General features: G+C 40.3%; 3 protein-coding genes across 6 annotated transcripts; 2 read left to right on the top strand and 1 right to left on the bottom strand.

The window, feature by feature from the left end:
• Positions 1-438: 438 nt before the first annotated feature.
• Positions 439-4,675, top strand: syt15 (synaptotagmin XV). Of its 2 annotated transcripts, none has more exons than XM_061027506.1 (8): positions 439-456; positions 547-728; positions 1,743-1,891; positions 2,447-2,736; positions 2,846-3,013; positions 3,095-3,203; positions 3,300-3,479; positions 3,995-4,675. In XM_061027506.1, the coding sequence occupies exons 2-8, from the start codon at positions 604-606 to the stop codon at positions 4,132-4,134; spliced, it is 1,161 nt and encodes a 386-aa protein (XP_060883489.1). In that variant the 5' UTR covers positions 439-456; positions 547-603; the 3' UTR covers positions 4,135-4,675. The 2 variants fall into 2 exon arrangements, with proteins under 2 accessions (XP_060883489.1, XP_060883488.1); XM_061027505.1 differs by having other exon boundaries at positions 445-456; positions 542-728.
• A 133-nt stretch (positions 4,676-4,808) lies between these two features.
• On the top strand, positions 4,809-8,505 carry nat9 (N-acetyltransferase 9 (GCN5-related, putative)). 2 transcript variants are annotated; one of them, XM_061027509.1, is made up of 6 exons: positions 4,809-5,024; positions 6,056-6,165; positions 6,420-6,560; positions 6,876-6,935; positions 7,252-7,346; positions 7,433-8,505. In XM_061027509.1, exons 1-6 carry the CDS (start codon positions 4,948-4,950, stop codon positions 7,580-7,582), a joined length of 633 nt encoding a protein of 210 aa, XP_060883492.1. In that variant the 5' UTR covers positions 4,809-4,947; the 3' UTR covers positions 7,583-8,505. The 2 variants fall into 2 exon arrangements, with proteins under 2 accessions (XP_060883492.1, XP_060883493.1); XM_061027510.1 differs by having other exon boundaries at positions 4,846-4,881.
• A 361-nt stretch (positions 8,506-8,866) lies between these two features.
• Positions 8,867-16,354, bottom strand: lrrc59 (leucine rich repeat containing 59). 2 transcript variants are annotated; one of them, XM_061027508.1, is made up of 8 exons: positions 16,194-16,354; positions 15,935-16,070; positions 15,691-15,750; positions 14,840-14,998; positions 13,235-13,339; positions 13,072-13,144; positions 12,490-12,681; positions 8,867-11,251 (listed from the first exon to the last, which is right to left on the bottom strand). In XM_061027508.1, the coding sequence occupies exons 2-8, from the start codon at positions 16,034-16,036 to the stop codon at positions 10,971-10,973; spliced, it is 972 nt and encodes a 323-aa protein (XP_060883491.1). In that variant the 5' UTR covers positions 16,037-16,070; positions 16,194-16,354; the 3' UTR covers positions 8,867-10,970. The 2 variants fall into 2 exon arrangements, with proteins under 2 accessions (XP_060883491.1, XP_060883490.1); XM_061027507.1 differs by having other exon boundaries at positions 15,935-16,085.
• Between the last annotated feature and the right edge of the window lie 3,817 nt (positions 16,355-20,171).

The raw sequence follows: 20,171 nt of genomic DNA on the forward strand, positions 1-20,171 counted from the left end.
CCTTGTTTGCGTTTGTACTTTATAAAACAGGCATCATTGTTCATTTCAATCTTTTTCACAATGAGATAAAAACTCCTCACAGGAGCTTTAATATTATAATTAATTTAAGATCTTATTACTGCTACAGCCGATTGTCGGTATAGAGGGGTGAATATAGTTGAATTTAACTGATTTGGAGAAGCTGTACTCACGCATGAATGAACAAAATAAAAGCAGCTGTGTGTCCCTTTAAGCCACCCCCTCCAAAAAAAAAAAAAAAAAGATAACAGAGTGGGATGTGAGAATCAGCCACCTGTGTCATACTTTCAGTCTTCACTTTTCACACCACTTCCAAAACAGCTCAAACACAAGACACTCCAGTGTTCAAAACGAAACACTAGGCGTTGCTTCAGCTAGACTGAGAAAAGTTGACAAGAACAGTCACTCTCTGTTGGTGCAACTGAATGACTATGACAGGTAAGCAGTGAACTGTGTTGGACTCCATGCCTAACATACTTTGTTTTCATTGTTTATGTGTTTGTTTGTTTGTTTGTTTGTTCAGAGCAGGTGTCCCTGGCTGTCGGTGTGTCTGTGGGTCTCCTGGTGCTGCTGCTGCTGGGTCTGATGGTGTATTGTCTGTGGAGGAATAAGAGGAGTCAGAGTCAGTACGAGGAGCTGCTCTCTTCTGTACCTGCAGTACCAGCGTGCTCTCCTCCCCTGATCTTGGTGTCTCAGGGCCTCTGGACCACGTTAGTGCCAGGCAAAAAAAAAAAAAAAAAACATGCACATAATCCTACCAAGTGCTTATCTTTATTTATTTATGATTAATTTCAATTTTCATTTACTGGTATCGTACCAACAAGTAGTTCAGAAAAGTTCATTTTACATAATAACCTGAAGAATTTTGTTTTATTCTATATAACAATATTCAACAGAATCTGCAACAGACTTAAATCATTTCTTAAAGCATTAATACAGTAAGATATAGTTTTTGAGCATGCTGAAATGAAAGTCAGAGTTTATTGACTGAATGTGTACTGGTGTTGGCCTAACTGGGACACCTACTACTCATGCCAACCTGAAGTTTTTGTGCATAAACACATCCAAGAAAAAAGAGCATTTACCGGTATTTATCCTTGCTCCACTACTCATGTTTACTCCGACTACTTATACTGAAGTACCATACAGATTGAATATTCATGAGTATATATTTGTTTTATTTAAAACATACATAACAGAGCACCAACATGTAAATCTTTTAAGCTTAATTCTTTGAAGACTCGATAAGAAAATGTTTGACCAAAGTCATACTTCAACATTTAACAAAACTAAATCTGCTGCATTGAAATGCAAAGAAAACAATTAGCAGCCCAAAAAGTTGATTTTCAAAATAATTCTCTTTGACTTAGCCAATTATTGTTTAGGATTTTAGGTTGGCCAATCAGATGTCTACGGTAGCCATGGCCACCCCCTAGATCCGCCCCTGCTCAAATAATCACTTAGTAAAAAAAACAACACATCTCAGTATCAGTGGTTGTTCATTAGTATATATATTTTTTTTTTAAATAGTAATTTCATAACCAAAGACTCCAAAAGTGTCTTTAATCAAGTCAGCTCCAGTCAGGGAATTTTGGTTTATGTCAATGTTGGCGCCCCCTGTGGACAAAGTGGTTCATCATATCTCTTTGCTGATCTTATCCTGTAAACATGTTTTTCTCGATGCAGAAGGCATAATCAATAACCTTTGTCTCTTTGTGTGAAAGGCCCGATGAGATCCCGTTCGCCTTGCCCCCTCGCTTCATGACACAAAACCAAGCTGACGTGAAAAAGACGGATGACAAAGAAGGGGAGGAGTTGAAGATGGAGGTACGGAGGAGCATTTTAGACCATCGTGGATCACTGTCAGTAAGCAGTAGGTCTTTACCACCTTCATGTTAACCGTCCTAAATTAATTTCTGATCATCGACATTGAAATTTTCTATGATAATTTTTTGATATGAGGACTAACTGGCTCCCATCCACATTTTATGAATATGGTGTTTCTTTGTTCACGCCCGCTGCATGAATCATCATCTTGTGAGGATTTTGTCTTTTTGTCTGGGACCTGTCAGCCTTAGCTTTTCAAGAATATAATAAACATTGTGCTTAGAGAAATGAATGAGTCGGGTGCAAACAACAAGTATCTTGAAGACAGCATTTGTAGCCTACTGATGAAGCTCGTTCTTACTGAATTAGCTACAGCTGAGAGAGACGTGTCTGTTTTTCATTCCATCAAAAATCAAAACTTGTCTCTCAGATGAGTATGCTGTTGTTGTACTTGTAGAGATAAACCTCTTGGAGGAACATGTGTGAATAGAGCTGGAGGAACATCATAGTCAGTGACGGCCGTGTGGGGTCAATGAATGTCTTATCAAAAGTGTAAATTGCAAGAAATTCACATACATGAATGAAAACTTGTTTCCATTAGGATGGTACCCGGTGGGGACGGTGCTGGCCGGTCTCTACTCTGTCCCCCTGAACGAGGTGGTGGCCCCTCCGCCCGGCATGGCCACTCGACTCTGCTTCTCTGTGGAGTACAGACACGGCAGTGAGCAGCTCATGGTCTCCTTGCTCCGCCTTGGAAATCTCCCTCCACGCTTCCACGGCAATGTCACCCTGGTGGAGCTCCGTCTTCTTCCTGATGACCGACGGCCTCGCCAGGCCAAGGCCCGGGGCACGGGGCCCGACCCGGAGTTCAACGACTGCTTTGTTTTCCAGGTGAGAAGCAAGAAACAACTTGTGCTTAACTGACTCTCATCAAAGTATTCGGTTAGATTCCAACACTGTGTCTGCACGCCCCTTACAATCTTTCTGCTTCCCTCTACAGGTGTCCAGAGTGTGTGTGCCTCAGGGAACTCTGAGTGTGTGTGTGCTGAGTGTGGAGCAAGACGGCAAACGGCACGCTGTTGGCCGGGTGCTGTTTGCTCTGGAGGGGGAGCTCGGTAATGCGGGCAGGGTGCTGTGGCGAGACCTGGAGACAGAGGACGAAACTCAGGTACAGACTGTAACACACAGGAAGATCACATGTGAAATAACAACATGTCAATAATCACGTGTCCTCTTTAATATGTGTCAGTGTTCAGAGCTGGGTGATGTGCAGATATCTCTCAGCTACAGTCCAGCTCTGCAGCGCCTCTCCGTGGTCGTCCTGAGGGCCCGCGGGCTGCAGCTGCTCACAGATGCAGGTTCGAGGTCCTTCAGGCGGTGAAAAAGCTCACGGACGATGAGAGAAATTGAGTCGTGCAAGTCTCTGTAATGCATCCGTGCTGTGTGTTTTCCAGGTGTGTGTGTCCAGGTGAGCTTACAGATACACACTCAGGTAGTGAAGATAAAGCGAAGCTGCGTGGTGAAGGGCTTCAACCCAAATTTCAACCACAGGATGACTTTTAAACTCCGATCGCAGCACGTGGACGAGGCCTGTCTCAGGTTTGAGCTACAAGAGCCGAACAACGTGTGCTCGGGTGAGATAATCTCTGTGCAAAGGCAACAAATGTCACATGTTCTAACTTCAGTGTGTGTGTCCATCCTTCTTTCCTGAGATGAGTTTGACTTCTCTGTTGTATCTGAACTGCTGTCTGCTGAGTGTCCTCAAACAATGGACGCTTTTTTAAAAGTATTTCTTGTAAATAAAGACACTGCAAACATTTTTTAAGTGTCTCATATATACTTAAGTACAGTATAAGATTAACATAACTCGAGGTGTAATAAAATGTGCTTCATTCCCAGGTTGAATGCTCTAAAATCTAAAGTTCATTTAAATGTTATTTTACCCTCAAGCTTTTAAAATGAGCAGACCTGATCTATCATTTATCAATAATGTTTTTCTTTTACATTTTGCAAATCAGCAAATGATCATGGTAAAGGAAAAGTGTTATTTATGATTTCACAGCATTTTTAACCCGAATGCAAATGAATACATTTAAGTATAGTTTTTTTTTTACTGGCTCAGCTCTGTTCTCTTTTTATTTCCTCCCAGAGCCCCCGGTGCTGCTGGGCGTGCTGGTGTTGGGCCCCTTCATGTACGCCAGGGGCCAGCAGCTGCAGCACTGGATGGACATGGTGAACACACCACAGGAGGCGATCAAGCTGTGGCATGGACTGGGCAGGGCCACTTAACATGAAAATGCAAACATAGGATAATAATATACAAAAAAAAAAAATGTTGAAACAATAAAATATGAAAATAGTATTCAAATATAATACTTCTCTGCCAAATCACATTAAATAGCTGTGGAATTGATCTAAAATAACACCTTGATGTTGGTGACCTTGGTGATGAAAATGCAGAACTGAGCAGCCAGCAGTGGGATCAATATATGGCAACTCAGCAATTTAGCATCTGTTTAAAAAAAAGGTTTGGGAGGTTAACTGAAAGTGCCATGGAGGGATGCAAAAGTTTATTTTTTCTATGAATTTTATAAATTTGATAGTAGAAATATTCAAATGAAGAGATTTGAAGCTCGATTTAAAACAGTGGATGAATATGAAAGACTGGTCCAAGTTGTCTTTACAAGGCAAAAACTTTTGAAACGGGAGAAGCCGGAGAGATATTGTTTGATAAATCAATCCTGAAGGTACTGTACCGCAAATATCAGATGCAATAAAATATATATGCTAAGCGAATTTATGTTTTAATGTGCATCTGTGTATATCTTTATCCAAACATTTTACATGAAGATTTATTGGGGAAAAAAACCCAGAAGAAATTCAGAAAAACCACGTAAAAGCAAAGTTCACCAGCTCCTCAGTACTTCCTGATTTCATCCAGCAGGTGGCGACCTCCGTCTCTCCGTCAGTCTGCGCAGCTGCAGTTTGAACCACTCGTGTAAATGAGGAAGTGAGTGAGGAGTTCACGACATGAACGTAAACATTTGACCCTTTTAAACCGTCTGTTGTTTATATGGGTTGTTTTGATAGCTGTTTTTAACCATGAAGATAAACGAGAACTCTTTACTGGAGGGAAACTCAGTGGTGTTGGTTCCTTATACTGCAGAGCACGTGCCCAGGTAACGTCAACAGCTGTCTGTCGTGAAAACTACAAACAGCTGCTTTTAGACACGTGCGCATCACTGCACGGCCTCTCCGTCATTTGAACTTCTCCTTTTTAAAAAAAAAAAAAAAACATGTTTAATTTAATATTCATTTAAAGTTGCTCCTGTTGTTGTATGATCCTCGGCACCTTTGTAAAATGATTGTCCTCTCTAAATGTGTTTTCCGAGGATTGAAATAAAATAAATGATGATGATTTGCTAAACTTTGAAGGAATTGTAGTTTGAAGTATTATTTTACCTTCATGGCTGAATATGGCCCTTTTTCTGCTTTAAAGTTGGGACCTATAAACTGAAATGGTACCTCTTCTCAGAGTACGCTGAAGTTCATTTCTAATTTGTTTAACTGATTAAAGGAGATATGAATGCAGATACATTAGACTACTACAGTGTTTCCCCTACCATTATTTATATATATATATATATATATTAAGATTTATTTTTGGTCTTTTTGTGCCTATATTGTAGAGATAGGATAGTGGATAGAGTTGGAAATCAGGGAAAGAAGTCATTTAAGGATACCTTTCCGATAGAGAAGGACAGCTGTCATTAGAAGTAACACAGTGATTCCTTCAAGTGTTTGTGTCGGCTTGTCCCCCCACCCCCACAACGCTGTAAACCTAGGGGAAACACTGCGCTATGTTCTGTAAGTTTACTGGAGAATTGCAAAGAAGTGCAACTTCTTTGCAACATGCTTAGCAGGTAATTCCCTTATTTGCTATTCACGTTTGGAGCCAGATGTTTGTGTCTGTTTTGGGCTACTGGATAGATTCTTTCCCCCCTCAGTAAAATATACACTTGATATACTAATACACCTCAGTTTTACCAGGGGTAATACACTGAGATATGGAACCAGAAAAACTGCTTTTCTTTGTGGATCTTGTTGCTAATGTGTTGACAGGTCTAAAACCTGAAGATTATATGACACCCAGCTTTTACTAGGAATATAACGACAGATATTTTCTGGCCTTTTTCTCCCCTGATATCAGGTATCATGAGTGGATGAAGTCTCCTGAGCTGCAGCAGCTGACCGCTTCAGAGCCGCTGACCCTGGAACAGGAGTACGACATGGCGAGGAGCTGGAGGGACGATAATGACAGTAAGGGCTCATCATGTACCTGCGATGTTTTGACGTTGAATGAATACACCTTCAGGCTTCTTAACTGCTGTCTTAATGGTCACAGATCAGCGAGCTGATCAGTTTTTCAGCTTTAAAGGGATAACTCATCTTTGATTCTTAAAGCACGGCATTTTTAACTCTCTCTCATCTTCTCATACCTCTTTGTAAATAATCGGCTAACACTGGTTAGAACACAGCATGTAACTTAAATGCTGATGTGTTGTTTTAAACAGAGTGCACCTTCATCATCTTGGACAAGCAGCTGTGGGCAGACAGCAGTGCGGAAGAGGAGAAGTGCATGGTGGGAGATGTCAACCTCTTCCTGACCGACCCCTCGGACCCGACCTTGGCTGAGTTGGAGATCATGATCGCAGGTAAAGTTAAGTGCTGGAAGTGTTGTGAACACAACATTTCAAATTGGGCCCCTCCTCCTGCATAGCCACCAGACGCTCAGATACATTGGAAATGACAAGTGGATGATTACGCACACTAGCGTAGGTGAAAGCGTAGGTGAAAGCGTACCCAAAGTTTACCCTCATACAACAAACAGTGATGAGCGGGGCTCTCTAGCGTTTACATATTTTATAAGCACATGATGCTTTTATATCGACTATTCTCCGACTACAATGTGTTTTTTTGTTTCAACGCTTTCTTATGCTGACACTGTCTAAGTCTCTTGTTTTTTTCAGAGCCCAGTTACAGAGGCAAAGGCATCGGGAAAGAGGTGACCCGCATGATGATGTGCTACGGTGAGCAGATTGTATTATCTGTTTTTTGACAGAGAAGATATCGCCCCAAATGTTACTCGCAACAGCGAATAAAAACTTGAATTGTTTTGAATGATTTTGAGGATGCTGCAGTTGCAAAGAAGGGTCTAAAACATCCAAACTCTGACATCATTAGAAGTGGAAATAATGACGGTTTTGTGGGTTGCAAAGCCCTGTAATTACAACTTTTAAACACGTTGATCTTTAGACCACAGCTGACGCACAGGACACAGCTTCGGTTGAAAAATTTGAATCGCAATTTCCAAGCGTTGCCGATCACGTTGTTGTCTTTCACCAGGAGTCACCAAGCTCGGGCTGAAAAAGTATCAAGTGAAAATTGGACTGGGCAACGAGATCAGCATCGCCATGTTCAAGAGACTCCACTTCCAGGAGGTAGTGAGATCCCATGACCTCCACGTGAAGGACGACTAAGTGTGAAAGGGAAGCTAACCCCCGACGTCCTCGTGTCTGCCCCGCAGGTGTCCGTGTGTAAGGTGTTCAAAGAGGTGACCCTGGAGATGACGGTGGACGAGTCAGTTCGGGCGAGGCTCCTGGGTGAGACGGCCGGCACGACGGAGAGAGACTACAGACGCGCCTGCAGCGACAGACAGGAAATGACGTCGCAGTGAGGAGCCGTTTGAGCTGCACTCACATTTAAAGACTTCCAGATATGAAGGAGATCATTCTGCACGCAAAGGTCGGAAACTGTGGAGCCTCATAAAGTTGTGTGGTTAAGACTTTGGGTACCTGTTTCGCACAATCCTATTTTCACTTTTATTCCATATTATGGTCCGCATCAGGGGCTTGAATCCGCGACCCTCCGGTTCCCAACCCAAGTCCCCACTCACTGAGCTACTGTCGCCCCATGTGTTCTTGTAAACGAGTGCACAGCAACATCCGTTTTGCGTCAGGATGTGCCTGATTTTCGATATAATACGAAGGTGAAAATAGGCTGTCCTTGAATTTTATGTGTGAGTTAAAGCACATATCTTGATCAAATAGAACTTCTAGATTCCTAACAGTGGTGCTAGGTGCCAGGCTGATGTCATTAAGGACAGTTGTATCATTAGAAAAAGTCTCTCCGAGGTTTTTAGGACCAAGCACAATAACTTCAATCTTTTCTGAGTTAAGCAGCAAAAAATGTCCTGTCATCCCGGCCCTAATGTCCTTAAAGCACACTTCTAGTTTACAGAAGCATACAATCAGTCATAGTTATTCACTTAGGGTCATTAATGTTCGGGTTATTGTTAAAATGTTTTTTTCGTTATCTCATAAAACTTGCCGGGTGATAAAAAAAAAAAAACTGTAATCAGCCCATTTCAGAGCACATAAAAACAGGGTGCCAGTCGGGTTAAACAAGGTTGCCTCTAGTGCAGAAATGAGTTTCCATTTGGTGGGATGAATCTGCAAAGGCCTAATATGAGTTGAAGACATTTCTTGTACATTACAACCGATGTGTTTGTCTCATGTTCCTCTTAATTGCCACTTTAGTCTGCTACATTTCTCATAATATTCTTGTTTACCAGCGGAATGACCCTGAATGGAAGAAAAACAGCCTATAATTGTGCTTGTTGTCTCCTCATAAACCTCAGGGTGCGGCTTCCTTCCTCTCCCATTAAGACATTATCTACTGAGAACATGATTGATTTAATTTTTGTTGTATAACTGCTTTTTGAATTTGCTACTGACCAATGGGTCTGGAATAAAAGTATAAAGTGAAGTTAAAAGACTTTTATATCTGTGAATCTATTTAATTAAGTTTTTCTCTGACTCTAATGTGATCATGCTTTTTTTTAAAACTTGTTGTGTAATGTTTTCCAAGCTGTCTGTGAAGCCCTTTGTGACGACAAATGAAATACAAATCAAGGATATTATCATAGCGATTAATATAATACAAAAAGTGAAAACACATCTTGAAGTGCATAGCCGTTTATTGACGCTGACAGTGTTTGAGAATGAACAGAGCTGTACAAGAACCACAGCAGCAAAGGCAGCTTTTTGTACACAGAAACCCCGAACAAAAGAAGAAACGGTTGCATCTCAAAAAGCACGTTAAACTGGAGGAATCTTCAAATAAAGCGTCTGCCTTTCTATGACTTCAGTCACATGAAGTATTGTAGACTCTGGGCGGCCAGTTTGACAACACGGGATAATTTAGGGATTCAAAGCTATAGTGGATTTTACAGCTGCAACTGTTACACTCAGAAGGACCATACCGCTGTCTTTATATGTAGTATCTGAAAAAAAAACATAAAATAAAAGCATTTATAGGATAGTTAAGTGAACTGCTGTGTTTGTAAACTGTTCTTATCTTGCAGACAGACCAAACAATCCATCCATTCATCACAGTCCACGATATACTTGTGTTGAATCATTTCTGCATTAATGGCATTTAAGTGAACATTTAAGCTGAGATCTGCGATTGTATCATCTCATTAAAAAAAACCACATTGACTGTTTCTACATCTTCAGCGTCGAGAGGATTCTGGTTATGTTGCAGAAATAATAGAAAGCAATGAGTGGAGGGAAAGTCACCTCAAATCGGACGGTCTGAAGCCCAACAGAATGAGATGTGAAATGGGTGTAAACTTGGAATGTAGACAGGATGAATAGTGGAGTGGACACATCAGATTACCAGTATGGTCCTTTGTTACAGTGTGTGCAATGATGTACTAGAGAGCCCGAGTGATTCCAGTTGTTTTTTTAAGGACAATAAATACATAAATTCTTTAATTTAAATAAAATCGAATGTCATTTCTTTGCCTTTTTTTTTTGTTAACATAAACAGGAGCTGAAGGTCGGTTAATGGTTAGCCAATGGGCAGAGGAGTAATTAGCACCTATATATGGGAATCGATTAATCAGGAATTAAATGATGAATAAATTTCTTTGGCATATCTGTGCAGCAACTTCTTCTTAGTTGTTAGCCTGAAGTCTGAAAAAAGCCCTAAGCAGACATGCCTGTATTTGATTTCTGACGAGTCACTTCCAGTTGTTTTGTCTCGAGATCTCGACTTCTCTCGTGTCCCCAGGATCGCAAAAAAGGACAGAACAGAGAAACGGTCTTAATTTAACCTGGCGGTCTGGATTATCACAATGACCAGTTTATCGTTTCATTCTTTAACATGGTCAGAAAATGATCCCTTTTGTCACCAGAAAAACAAGCTGTGTGACCTGGATATGAAATGAATTAATGTAAACGGGAAAACAATCTTTCTTATCGCGAGGTAACGAGAACAACAAGTCGAGATCTCGAGAAAACAACCAGGAATGACTCGTTATCACAGGGAGAAAATAAAGAGTATGGATGCATGTCTGATTAGAGGTTTCTGTATGTTCTATATTACAGTCTTATTTGTGATATAAGATATTGATATTTCACGTCCCAGTTGGCGTGCGGTGGATGGTTGACGGTGTTGAATAGCTGTGAGATGTAGCTGGTATGACTGATGTAAGAGTGTAAAGGAGAAGTTCACAGACGAGTGAGCTCTACATTCACGCAGCCTTCACCGCACGTGCTCAGACCGCCACGTCTGTCACAGGCTGATGCATGACTCTCGCTGGCAGTTAACAGGTGATTCAAAACTCCAGAGCAGCAGCACAGACAGGGCCAGCGTACATTTCACTTCAAATCGCTTAAATATTCCCCGAGCTCCCATGCGATGCACGGAAACACACCCCAGCTCAGGGTGGAGATCCGAGTGCAACACATGGTCAAACAGGGAGGCATTTAAGACGAGTTTATGTTTAAAAAAAAAAAAAAAAACAGGCTGTAGTACAAAGAGGGTACAAGAGCGACAACAATTCCATAGGAATTTATGATTTTAACACTTCTGTCCACCCCCCTTTGTTTCTCTGCACAGACTCCACCTCCCAGCACCACAAACAGGGCGAGGGGATGCAGGAATGCCCGTCTCAATGAGATTCATGATTTCAGCATATTAAAAGGAAATCCCAGTATTCACAGGTTAGAGAGGAAACCTGCAGCTCCTGAAGCTGATGGAGACAGACGATAGCTTTAATTCTTAGACGCTTGCGTGGATTCAAGAAACTCCTTTGCTGCAGAGGACAGATTTGACACCAGCTGTCTGACCACAACCTCCTGCTCTCTGGCCCAGGACAGGCCGTCATCCACGGCGGCATTGACAGGTACACACACGGCTTCCTTCTGCAGGTCGGTCAGTCGGCATGCGGCAGCGACCCCTGCCAATCCCAGGAGCAGCAGGAGGAGGAGCTTGAACATCAGGCCAATGAGAGAACGTCGAGGTTTAGGCGCCGATTCGACAACCTTTTTATCCGCTGGGATAAAGAGAGAGAAGGCGACATTAGAACGACTCCAAAAAAGACAAATTCTTCTGGTTTAACCTTCGCAGAGAATGTACACAAAATAGCTCCTTGATTATCAACAGTTCAACACCTGCCCCGCACCTGTAGGAGCAGAAATGCTTGCACAAAGCCAAGGCTCCAGGTCAGGTCAGTTTTACACGTTTTTTTTTTTGCTTTATGTTATTGGATTGTTGGAACTCTGTAAAAAAAAATTCAATAAAATGATCACCGGATCAAAATGGATTATACGCACTGGACATTGGTTTGGTTACTTGGCTGAGGAATTCGTCCAAACAAATTCCAAGATTCACCCCTCAGTGACTTATTAAGACAAAAGTAGGTTAGTTAAACACATGTCTCCACAGCTGCTAAAAGCAACATTTTGTTGTCGAAAACAAAATGCTCAATATTCTGCCAGGAAACCCACTTCTTCTATTATTTATATATTTTTGGCTACTGTTGATCAAATTTTAAATAACAATGAGCAAGATGTTAACTCATCAACTGACTGAACATCTGCAGCACGCATCAGTCAGATCCGCTGGATTTTAACATTCTGGTTTTGGATTCTTTTTTGTATTAAACGAAATACACTTTACCATGTTGTTGAAACGCTTATATGTGTCCCTTGTCTGTCTGCCAAAGCCCCAATTATGAGAAAAGTCCATCCTCTCTGTCTTTTACCTGCTCCACTTTTCAGAAAATGTGAGCTCAAACAGGCCGTTTGGAGATTTTACCTTCATGACATCACAAAGGGCAGTGACCCCTCCCCCAGGTGGGTGACACTCCCACAGCTAGGTGTTTGTTCTGTCCTCTCAGTCTGACTTCTAAACGTATACAATCAGGCATGGAGCGAGAAAGCCCGAGCCACATCAGCATCCGGGGGGGGGGGGGGGGGGGGGGGGGCGTGGCCAGACACAGCTCATTTGTATTTAAAGCTACAGACACAGAAACAGCCTGTTCTGAGCAGGGATGAAATAAAGGGGTTTATAGGCATTATGAAGTACAGGACCAGAGAAGATTTATAACAAGAAACTTCACAGATATGTTTTGGGGAGCTCTGAGACTTATTTAAACTGGTTGAAACAAAAGTTAATATGTGACCTTTAAAGGCCCCGACACACCAAGGAGATTGTCGGCCGTCGGTCCTCGTTGTAACAAAAACTTTAAATATCCCTTTAAGAGGTGCAGAAAGGTCAAGAACTTCGCACCTGCTGTCTGCCCGTTCTTTTTCTTCTTCTCCTCATTCTTCTTCTTCTGTTGTTCCCGCGCAGCCGTGGCCGCCATCTGAGCGTTGTATTCTTTCCTCCTCTTCTCCTTCTCCTCCGCCTTCTCCCGTTTACGAGCCTCCTTCTCTCTGGCCTCTCGCTCCCTCTGCTTCACCTCCTTCTTCCTCTCCAGCTCTAAATGAGGAATCGGTGTGTTTAGATTGAATGCAGTCAGACAGATAACTGTAGCATTAGTTTATAAAAAGGTCATTAACGTTACAGTGTTTCACAAAGGTTGTTTCTTCTTTTCTGCAGAAATGAAAATCAATTTCTTCTTCTAATCCTCAGCAGATAACAGTGCCGTAAGACTTTAAAGATAGAAGGTAAACTAGCTTATCTAGAACATTCAATGCTAGGTTAAAGTACAGTGATTGTCTTCTTTTCTTTGTGCAACACAAACATTTTGGGTCCTCAACCAAAAAGGTATCGAAGAGGCTTGATATAGCCCTACTGAACAAAATGCAGTTCATAAACGTAATTAAAGAGTCTTTTTTAATGATTTGAAGCTCTTTAAGGAAGTGCTACCCTTTTCCCTTAAAAGGCGTTTCTCTCGTGCGCGATCAACCTCTTCCTGGAGACCTCTCATGTGCTGCAGAACCTGGAAGTAAAAAAAACCCTTCAGTGACAGATTCTGTAGACCCCCACCTCTGATCTAACTCTTTTTTTGTTTTGCTCTTCTTCCTCTCACCTTTGAGGAACACTGCTTGCACTGTTTCTCATCCAGACAGTCTCCAGCTGCTTTGGCCAAGTCGGGCTCCAGCGGGTTATCCTTCAGATCCAACCACTTCAGACTCTGAGAAACAAACACGCGCAGTAAACAAGTTGAGTAAATACTGTCAGACAGAAAAACAGAGCCAGAGGAGTCACATCACTCATCAGCCAACGCCGCTTTCACACATGTACTCCGGAAAATGTCTTAGAGAATTTCAGACAGCCTGTGCTTGAAATCATCCAGTGCTGCCTGTTCACAAAGTACTCCATGTCAGACAGGAGGCAGGGAGTCTTAGAAGGTAAGGCATGACATAAAAAACCTGCTTTGTTGACAGTTTTTGCCTTTTTTTTTTTTTATCAATGCAGTGTGTGATTGGAAGTTTCCAAAGTATAAATGACGGTGCAGAGAAGAACATACTGGCGGGAAGAAAACATAATAATGCAGCTTTAATATGTGCACAAAGTTGCACCAATCCCAAGACACTTGAAGGATATGATCATCATCACACCGTCTAAATGTGGATTATCCTGAATCCTGCTGTGTTAACACAACGGCTCACCCTGACATCTTCCAGAAATGTTACTACAGGCGGCTGGTCGGAAAAAGAATCTGGATAGTCGGGGTGAAAAATAAAATCTGTACTGAACTACTTCAAACGACTTCTACTACTTTAAGTTAATGCAAAGTATTAACCAATTAATAGATAGTTCAATATTTTGAAAAGTGTACTTTTCACTATCTTACAGAGTTTCATATCAAGATCGATACCACCCTCATGCATGCAGAACTGTAAAGTAGGACTGTGCAATTAACACATAATAATAATAATAATACATTTTATTTATAAGCGCTTTTAAAAACTCAAAGACACTTTACAATAGTTAAAAACATAAAGAACAGCACAGTAAGGACAGACTAACGGACATCGCAACATTACACACAAACCATAAAGATAACAACAATAAAGGTAAAACTACAGAAAACAGAAAAAAAACAAAAAACAGAAAATTACATTACAAAAGTCTGAAGTTATCGCACTAAATAAGAAACGTTTTTTTTATGTAAGCAAGCAAGGCTTTCTCAGTCAGCGTTTCATGTTACCTGTTGAATGGAGGTCTGCGTATAATGGTCCTGCTTTTAAAACATTTTCATGCACTCAGATGAAGCTCAGGCTAGCTACAGTATGTGCTACCCTCAGATTAATTGTTGCCAATTTATTAATATAGATTTAAACAAGTTTCATTCTGTTCGGCCATCCTATGCCCCAACACACTGCCTTCTTGAGACTATCCCTTTTTTTAAACAGACAGGTAAAGTAAACTGACTTTCAATTTAAAAATACATAAATAAGGGGCGGGACATCTGGTAATGAACTGGCAGAAGTCAAAGATAAGATAACCTCCTCACTCACCACCAAACGTCTGTATCACATTGACTTTTAGAACAGCTTTATTCTTAACTGAAGTGTAATTACCCAAAAGGAGCTTCAGAAAGTAACCCTCCAAACAACACACATTATGTGACCAGAATCTGTAAATGTAAATATCAAGTGAGCAAACAGAGCTTGTGTCTGGTACCCACCCTGAGCTGAGAGAAGCTGACAGGCAGGACTGTCAGCTTGTTGTTGTACAGATCCAGATGCTGAAGGTTGGTCAGGTTCCCCAGGTCATCTGGCAAACAGGTCAGCTGGTTTTTACTCAGATCCACCTTCACCAGGTGGGTCAGGTTGCAGAACTCGGGCTATATTTAAGAAACAGAGCAAGTGAAACAAAAATGTAGTATGTGTATTTTTGTTTGTTAAAAACGGCAAAAAATGTTTGAAAATCTGTGGCGGAAGGTTAAAGTCTAAAGTAAAAGAAAGAAATTTAGAGAGTAAATACATAACATCAGTATCATCATTTAAGAGACTATTCAATTTTTAACATTTACAAACCCCACATTTACAAAATAAAAAACATATAAGGAAAAGATCAAAAAGGGACGAATGGAAATGAAACCCTTGGATTCACTTTTGTTAGGTGTTTAGGTTTAAATAACAGAACGTTTTAATTTGCCAGGAAGACACACCCTTGGAAATAAAATATCCTTGTTCTCTCATTTTTCAGTTTGCAGCTACATTAAGATGGTTTACAGTGCTTTCCAATGGAGCAAGAGTAAGTAGATACTTTAACTGTCAAACCTATTACTCTTTGTCTTTCTCAAATATAAGATACAAACTTCTTCTTTCAGATTCTTACTTTCTTTAACTTAGATATTTAGTGAATTTAAGCCATTATCTATCAACCTAAAGCCTAAAGGTTTGTGATGAAGAAATAAAATCTTCAAAAAAACCACAATGGTGTCAAACCTTTTCTTTAGTTTGTTTTTTTCTGGACACTTTCAATTACCCAGAGAGTTAAGGGGGAACATGTTGTGATTGTTTTTGTACTCACAGGGAGGGAGGTAATGTTGTTGCAAGACAGGTCCAACACTGTTGCTTTAGTGAAAAAAGCCTTTAGGGACAAGACAGAAAATAGCATGGGTCACTTTATTAGGTAGCTCTATTAAAAAACTGAATTAACATTTGCAATCTTAACATTTCAGCGTGATATTTGAAGTGCCAGTGAATTAATACAAATGTAAAATGTCACCACATTTTTAAAGTAAACTGAGAGATGTAAGGATGAAGTGACTCACCAGCTCTCTGACTGGCACCTCAGTGAGGTTACACAGACTCAGGTCCATTTCATTACCACTGATTTTATCCTTCAGGTTCAAAACTTTGCTGTTTTTACTCATCCTGGAGTCTGCGTGAAAACTCAGAATAGTTCGTCTGCAAAACAAAACACTGAAACGATTTAAGAAGTTTTAACAGTTAAACAGAGTAGACTTTAGTCATGCACAGACATAAAAAAAAAAACACCTCTAATGTCAACGTTTTTCATCATCTGCTCACCTGTTATTAAGGCTGTGACACAATTTGTGTTCAAAGGTGACGTGGGAAGAAAAGAAACTAAGTAGCCCGACTTCTAAATATGAAGAAAGTTAGTGGAAGAGCCCGGACACGTTAGTAAATCAGTTATTTTGGAAGCTCTGACTGCTCAATGAAAATCCACGTCACTGATTGAGCGACAGCGACGTGACGGTGGAGCAAACAGCGCCACCTGCAGCGTCGGAGGAATCTTAACACATTTCAAATATGAATTACTACAACACCTTTTTTTTGTGTCGTAGCAAACCCCAAACTATACATTCTCAAAAAGGCTGAGCCCGCTCCAGTAAATTTTTATTTTACCTACGTATATTTAACCATGAAAGAAATCTCTTTTCCTGGCCAAGACAGTCACTAGCTCATTTTACATTTATAATCGAAATACCTAAATATTTGATATTTAAACTACTTTTTATACTTAATAATGAGACACCACTCTGGCTTATATTGATAAACATAAGTCTGTAGGAACAGCTAGAAACTATTTGGAAATCAACACAATGCCAGCAAGAATGCAAGCTGTTATCAAGTCCAAAGGAGACCATAATATACAGTTTTTTTTTGTTATTATGTGTGAAAAAGGACTATTTAGTTTTTTTCAGTTTGTTATTTTCCAAATAAATAACAATAACATTTTTAGTTTTCAACAAGTTTTTGAAAGATTTCTAAAATATGTATGTTTTCTCATTTTTATGACAGGTGGTCTAACACATTTGACCCAAATACTTGGGGGTGCACATGAACAATAAACTGGACTGGAAGCACCACACAGAGGCCGTCTACAAGAAGGGTCAGAGCAGACTCTACTTCTTGAGGAAGCTTAGGTCTTTTAATGTGTGTAGCAAAATGTTGTCCATGTTTTATCAGACTGTTGTGGCAAGTGCCATTTTCTTTGCAGCCGTATGTTGGGGCAGCAGCAGCATCGGGGCTTGTGACTCTAAAAAGCTTAACAAGCTGATAAGGAGGGCTGGCTCTGTGCTGGGGACTCGCTGTGGAGCCCCTGGAGGTGGTGATGGGGAGAAGGATGATACAGAAACTGTTGAACATTATGGACAATAACATGAATCCCTTACACAATCTCGTGTGTGAACAAAAGAGTGTTTTTAGTGGGACAGATTTAAAAATACTTTTTTACCTACTGCAATTGCACGTTATAACGACTCCCCTTTAAGTAAGGACAGAAGACATTTAAACTTTTAAACTTTAGCCTGAGCTGCGTATATCAAACTGTATTTTGCACCTGTATATTTGCACACTTGACTGCTTTTTTTATAATAATTCTTTATTTATCTATCATACTATGCACCGGAAGAGCTAGTATTTTGTACTGTTATCTATGAGTAACAGCTACTTATACACATGGACCATCCATACCACTTTTTTACCCTGGCTATGTATTGTGGGCTCATGTTTTTTGTATGGGTGGGATATGTATGTATATATGTGTTGTGTGTTTGTATGTATATATGTATTGTGTTGTGTGTTTGTATGTATATATGTGTTGTGTTGTGTGTTTGTATGTATATATGTGCTGTGTTGTGTGTTTGTATATATATATGTTGTGTTGTGTGTTTGTATGTATATATGTGTTGTGTGTTTGTATGTATATATGTGTTGTGTTGTGTGTTTGTATGTATATATGTGTTGTGTGTTTGTATGTATATGTGTTGTGTTGTGTGTTTGTATATATGTGTTGTGTTGTGTGTTTGTATATATATATGTTGTGTTGTGTGTTTGTATGTATATATGTGTTGTGTTGTGTGTTTGTATATATATATGTTGTGTTGTGTGTTTGTATGTATATATGTGTTGTGTTGTGTGTTTGTATGTATATATGTGTTGTGTGTTTGTATGTATATATGTGTTGTGTTGTGTGTTTGTATATATATGTGTTGTGTTGTGTGTTTGTATGTATATATGTGTTGTGTTGTGTGTTTGTATGTATATATGTGTTTGTATGTATATATGTGTTGTGTTGTGTGTTTGTATGTATATATGTGTTGTGTTGTGTGTTTGTATATATATGTGTTGTGTTGTGTGTTTGTATATATGTGTTGTGTTGTGTGTTTGTATGTATGCTGGCTGCTGGAACACCTAAATTTCCCTCCTGGGATGAATAAAGTATATCTTATCTTATCTTATCTGTAAATTGTATATTTTTTAAGAAGCCTTTTTTTCCTCCGGTAGATTCAATTATGAAACCATTTTTTCCGATTGTGCATAAAACGTCTCCAATGACGTAATAGATCGTGACCGTTACTGTTCGTGTGATTTGATTGGTCGGTTGTAATTGAGTCTAATTGAGCGCAGTGACTTCCCCGACATACTTAACTCTTACAGTTTATAGTTTCAGAGTTTAAAACAATTGACGAATCGATTTGGCGGAGAATATAAAGTCTTCCCAATGATCGAATAACAGACTCCGTTGATTTAATTATCATAAGAGACGAAAGAAAGTTAATGATATACGGTGTGCGCAGACTGCTAACTGTAGCCACCAGGATGCTAATCGGCGACATGGTGGAGACTTCAGGACGGACGCCGCACACGGAGAATAACGTGGACGACGAGGAGGACGTCTAAAAGGAATTGAAGGAGCTTCATTAACACAGTAAGTAATCTGATGAGCTGGAACTAAGCTACCTCTGTCATGTGCTGTGTTTTGGGCTCGGTTTAACTGCTTAATATAAGTCTAGGGGTTTACAGCTTTGACAGGCAGCTGTTAGCTAGCTAGAGTTTATATTGATGTTTCCATGGTAACTAGTAATTCAGGTCTTGTCGGTCTTTTTTTTGTCAACAACTGAATTATTTTGTAAATCCAAAGATTCATTCTTTGGTGACTGTGATTGCAGTCATGATTGTCAGTGGTCGTTTTTTCTCTACTTTTGGTATGCAATGTTTGTTCAATAGCAATGCAATAAAGAAAAAAAATTAACTTTAGGTTCAAATCTGTAAGACTTTCAGTACTAAGTTAAACAAATTACTTCAAAGACACTGTCTGTAGTGGCAATCTAACAACAAAAAGTGCCACTGGAGGGAATTTTAAGTCATTTCCAACTCATGGTGGGTAAAAAAGGGAATGTCCGCCGTTAATTATATTTATCAACAATCTTAAAAAGACGGGTGTAGGCCTATTCTGCATCAGACGAAACTAGCTCATAAACATAGATAAAGTCTAAACGCGCCAGACAACATCTTCACACACCTATGGTTGAAAAACTGTGTGGCTTCCACTAATTCCCTATCCCCATTCACCTGTGTGTCCCCTTTCTACCTACCTGTGGCTGTAATTACCAACCATGCCCAGGTGCGCAGGTGACGTTTGCAGCAGAAAACGTCCACACAACCAACCACACACAAACCACAACACACATGAAATTGGCGACAACGCTGTCTTTTGCCAAAAGAGTTGAGTCAATGGTGATCTTGGTTATGGCCACGTGGTTAGAGCTCTTTTGCAGTATTTCTGGGTTTAACTACCTAGGTGTTGTTCATGGAAGGTGAGGTTTTGAGATAAGCCCTCAGTGGGTTTCTACTTTACCTACCTTACCTAGTTCCAAAAGTCTCTTGTAGATGCATTTTTTTTATACCAGCAGAGGGTCAACATTGATGAATTAAGGCCTTTTCACATTAGGCCCGATTGTTTTGTACCATGCCCGAGCTGATCTTCATTCACAGTAGTAATATATATTATTATATTCACATAGTAATATCGTTCCGTGACCGAGTGCACTTGCGCATACAGTCCAATACAGCAGGTGGCAGTATGCACATGGTTGGTTTGCAAAACTTCCAAGAAGCAGGAAGAAGAAGAAGAGGGGGCCATGGCTAACTGTGGATGTGTTTGTTATATCTGAGACGCCAATGTTGACCCTTCCTACTTCCACATCTACTGTGCATCCTACAGCAGAGGATAAAATGGGCCCGTGCAGCGCGGATATG

Source organism: Labrus mixtus, chromosome 21, assembly GCF_963584025.1.
Source record: "Labrus mixtus chromosome 21, fLabMix1.1, whole genome shotgun sequence".
Lineage (NCBI taxonomy): Eukaryota > Metazoa > Chordata > Actinopteri > Labriformes > Labridae > Labrus > Labrus mixtus.